The 4,644-nt window shown below is 38.1% G+C and overlaps 1 protein-coding gene across 1 annotated transcript in view; it reads right to left on the reverse strand.

The window, feature by feature from the left end:
• Nucleotides 1–3,639: 3,639 nt before the first annotated feature.
• Nucleotides 3,640–4,644, reverse strand: part of LOC119428116 (canalicular multispecific organic anion transporter 1) — a 4,946-nt gene continuing 3,941 nt past the window's right edge. Inside the window, exons 2-5 of the mRNA XM_037695787.1 lie at nucleotides 4,417–4,575; nucleotides 4,173–4,339; nucleotides 3,877–4,071; nucleotides 3,640–3,769 (exon numbers count right to left, since the gene is read on the reverse strand). Coding sequence (XP_037551715.1) covers nucleotides 3,640–3,769; nucleotides 3,877–4,071; nucleotides 4,173–4,339; nucleotides 4,417–4,575 — 651 coding nt within the window. The remainder of the gene's footprint in view (nucleotides 3,770–3,876; nucleotides 4,072–4,172; nucleotides 4,340–4,416; nucleotides 4,576–4,644) is intronic.

The raw sequence follows: 4,644 nt of genomic DNA on the forward strand, positions 1-4,644 counted from the left end.
TATATATATATATATAATGCATAAAAATATTCACAGCCTTAGATTTTTTTACCCTTGTCAGTGCTAATATAAATTAGTTGTGATAATAATTGACCTTCTTTACAAAAAACTTTTTTTTTTCAATCTTTCAATGACAAAGTGAACCCAAATTTCTACAGAGTAATATCAATATGTGATGTAAAATAACTGATTGGAAAAGCATGATCCCCTTTTAAGGGATTATCCTTTATATACCCAGAGAAAATATAAACAAAAACTACAAGTCAGGGGATGAATACAAATCCATCATCAAAAAGTGGAAGACGTGTAAATCTACCAAGAGCGGTGGGCCAGTAGAGAGAGAAGCCACATAAAACATTAAAAGGTAAAAATTCTAAAGCCTTCATAAAAATACTGAAGACAAAACGAGAATTTGGTAACTTCAATAGCAACAACTCATATTTGTAGAAGCTGTCGTCATTACATAACAAAACCCACGACTCAAAAATAACTTTCAAAAGGTCAAATTATGGCTCCCCTGCCCTTACACCATCTGCAAATTTCCACCGTGCCCAAGTAATAACAGCTGATGAGAAATAATCTTTACCTGTTGTAAATCAGAGCTGCTCTCTCAGTTACCATGGTAACTAAGCCATGCCTGCAAGAAAAAAAAACTGGACTGTTGCTCAGTGGTCCATCGTCCTCTTGTCAGATTAAAGTCAATTTTCATGTCATTTGGACATCAAGGTCCCAAAGTTTGGAGGAAGAGTGGGGAGGAACAGAATCCATGTTGCTCAAAGTCCAGAGTGAATCAGTGATGGTTTGGTGCCATGTCCTCAGCTGTTGTTAGTCCACTGTGTTTTCTGAAGTCCACATCTACAGGACATTTTAGAGACTTTTTGCTTCCTTCTGCTGACGAGCTTTATGGAGATGCTGAGTTCATCTTCCAGCAGGACTTGTCTCCTGCCCACACTGACAAAGGTACCAAAAGCTGGCTGTGGAATATTCTATTTTTATGAGACACTGAGTTTTTATTTTTTGTTGTTGTTGATTATTTGTAAGCTGTAATCATCAAAATGATAATAAATAAAGGCTTAAAATATTTCATTATGAATCTATGTAATGTATGAGTTGCACTTTCTGAAACGAGTGACATTTGTCATGTTTTTCCACAACACTCAATTTTTTTACATGTACCTGTAAAGTGGTTTGCCACCAAAAAAACAAAAAAACAATCAGCTATAAAATTACTTCCAGACCCAAATCTGTCATGTATCTATTCTATCATATATCATGAGATATTTTGCTAACAGACATACAAACACATAAACACATAACTCATCTGACTTATAGCTGACTATAATGCAGGGAATGATAAGAATTAGATAACGCTTATTCCAAAGTATAATCACTCCTTGTTTGATTAACAGATTTTGAACAAAGCATTAGCATCTAAATTCTCACCAGATGATTAAATGACAGGAAGTGCTTCATTACGTCCTTGAGAAGGTTTTGAAATATTGTGTCTTCACTTGTCTCTATAGCAATAAAATTGACCCATTACAATGTTACAAGCTTTTTTCCCCCGAGCCTATTGTATAAAGCGTTGAGGCAGCAGCCCATCAGGAAGATAATTGTTTTAAGAAGAGCTTCCCGCTGATGAAAACCTTTTTAACAAAGCAGCTTTAACTGTGTGAAATCTGTTCTAAAATGTTTATCCTGCTGTGGTATGAAGGTCACTATAAAACATGTTGAATACCAGGCCTCCAGTAAGACTTGTATTGTTTATCAGAGGAATGTTTTTAAAAAGAAGGTAAATGGTTTATTTTGCAAAGCACTTTCTCATTCACTCATTCATACACTGCTTTCATGTATCAAAAAAACAAAAAAAAAAGTCCATGCTCAATAATCCAGGTATACAATCCAACATTTTTCAGTCAGTTCATCTGGACAGTTTCTTTCTTTCTTTTTTTTCTGAAACGTTTCACCTTCTATCCGGAAGGCTTCATCAGTCAAGGAAACACAACACAAAACTGATTTCTCCCGTAAACAGCATACTCCAAAGTGGAACAAACCAGTTATGTTGGTGCTAAGATGGTGTCTTTGGCACGCCCCCTCCTCTGGTCCGGCCCTCTTCCTCGTTGACAGTCATGTCATGCTTTCATGTATGTTTTTATACACTGTATAGAACACTTTTTGATATAGTCTCACTACACATTGCTAAGCATATCGGTGGGCAGTGGGAGTAGTGTCTTGCTCAAGAACACAGCCTGGTGAGCGAAACCCTGAGCCCATGATCTGAGGATCTCTAAATACCCACTACCCAGGCTTAATTTGAGCTGGATCCTGCCATAACAGGATCTGAGAACTCAATTTTGACAGGGTGCTTCTCGTTAACTGTTTGCTTGGATTAGGTAACTCTCAGGCTTATTAATAATAAAGTTATGAACAAATATGACTAACGAGTAAAACTTTTATTGGATATGTAAACTGAAAATAATTACATAAACACTAATTTTAAACACAACAGACACTTACGACTTATTATTATCACATACGAGCTGCCTCTTCAAGTAAGCATTTCCGCTTCTACTCTTAAAAAATCTCCGCCCCTAAAAAAGAGGTGGGGATGAGTGCCGAGCTAACCAGGCAGGAGGAGCCCACAGCCGCCATGAACAGATGGAGGAGGAGCCTGGAGGTTTCACATGTGGAGTCGGACAGTGAATTCAGCGGAGAAGAATCAGACCCGCCCCCAAGCCAGCCTGCCCATTATTATCGCTATATGCTATTGGCATCAATTGGTTTACAAATTAGACCCTGCCCACTAGGCCATCAAAACTAACAAAAAACAACTGAAGTTGTAGCACTATTTACAAGTTACAACACTGAGGCAGTGGATATAAAATTTTATCATGCATTTAAGCAATTAGGCTTTTTTTTTTAAACAATAAAATGTTAAGAGACAAATTTTTCTCCCTCATGTTTCAAGACAAACCAATTTCAAATGTCATGGCAGTCATAAAACAAAACACTTGTCATCAAAACTAGAGCACTTTAATTGGTGATATGTGATGTCTGTGCTGCTTATTATCCATGCTGCTGATCTCTTGCCTTTATGTTGCTGTATTCATTCATTCATACCCATCTGCTCACTGGAGATTCATGTACGGCTGCTGTTTAATATACTGTATTATTTTACATTATTAGTGTTTAGCTAATATTAGCTTGTATATCTTAGATATTTTAGAGTATCATTTAGCGCATATCTTAGTGTATATCTTAGATCCTTATACACAGTTTCTTTTTATACTTTATATTTTTGCTACTTTTTGGTGTAACTGAGACCTTAAGTACACAACTTTGTTCCACCTCATGTATAACGTGATGTGAATGACAATAAAGAGACTTGAACTTGAACCTTGAGCATGTGAAACTAAAAAAAAAACAACAAAAAAACCCAGATTCATGCAAACTGGTTCACACAAAGAACATTTATTGTTCACATATAAAATTTATATACATGTACAGAATAATTCCTTTATGATGCTTCCTATAAATACACACATACTGCAATGAATATTCAATGTTTTTAAGTGACACACAAACAAAAAATAATGCAATGTATCAAATCATGATAACAAAAAATACAAACACACATAATTAAAGCGACGTCACAGTTTCTTGTTTTATCCCAGCATCCTTTGCCATGGCGTAAAAAATGCCTTGCTTTTCCAGCAGACTGCTTGGAGAATCAAACTCCACAATTTTTCCCGCATCAAGAACCATCACCCTGTGGAGGAGAAACACCGGTTGGCATATTAACTGGGCTGGAGTAAAGGTTGAGAAAATGATTAATTTCTAGATTAATCTCCAGACTGGGGAGAAACACCGACTGACCTGGAGCTGTCCATGATGCTGTGTAAGCGGTGGGCGATGGTGAGGACAGTGCAGTGCGAGAACTCTTTACGAATCGTATTCTGAATCAAGTTGTCCGTCTCCAGGTCTACGGCTGCTGTGGCCTCATCCAGGATCAGGATGCGAGACTTTCTGAGCAGGGCTCGAGCCAGACACAGCAGCTGCCTCTGCCCAACACTGAGGGAAGACAGTGATGTTGGTTTAAACCATTTTTTGATTTATTCAGAAATTAAAATAATCACAATAGGACACGTGTTAGGACTGGTTGACTTGCCCACCTGAGGTTCTCTCCCCCCTCTGCAACTTCATGCTGTAATCCTTCATGCAACCCTGCTACATAGTTCTTCAGATGCGAGAGCTCGAGCACCCTCCAGATCTCCTCATCACTGAATTTGTCAAATGGATCCAAGTTCATCCTCAGCGTCCCCGAAAACAAAACTGGATCCTGCACTCACAGTGTCAGATATGTTAGGAACCACGTGAATGTTGAACCTGTAGTACCGTTTTGTCTTTAGTGTGCACCTGAGGTATGATCGTGATCCTGTTTCTTAGGTCATGCAGTCCGATTTGGGAGATATCTATATCGTCGATGAGTATACATCCTTCAGCTGCTTCAATGATTCGAAACAAGCAGTTTGTCAGGCTTGATTTCCCAGCTCCTGTGCGACCTACTATACCAATCTGAAAGCAGCGAGAGAAAGCACAAAAGCTGTGTGAAACATAACTGCAGAAAAACCCTTTAAAAGCTTC

This window comes from Nematolebias whitei, chromosome 1, assembly GCF_014905685.2.
Source record: "Nematolebias whitei isolate Nwh7 chromosome 1, NemWhi1, whole genome shotgun sequence".
NCBI classification, from domain to species: Eukaryota; Metazoa; Chordata; class Actinopteri; order Cyprinodontiformes; family Rivulidae; genus Nematolebias; species Nematolebias whitei.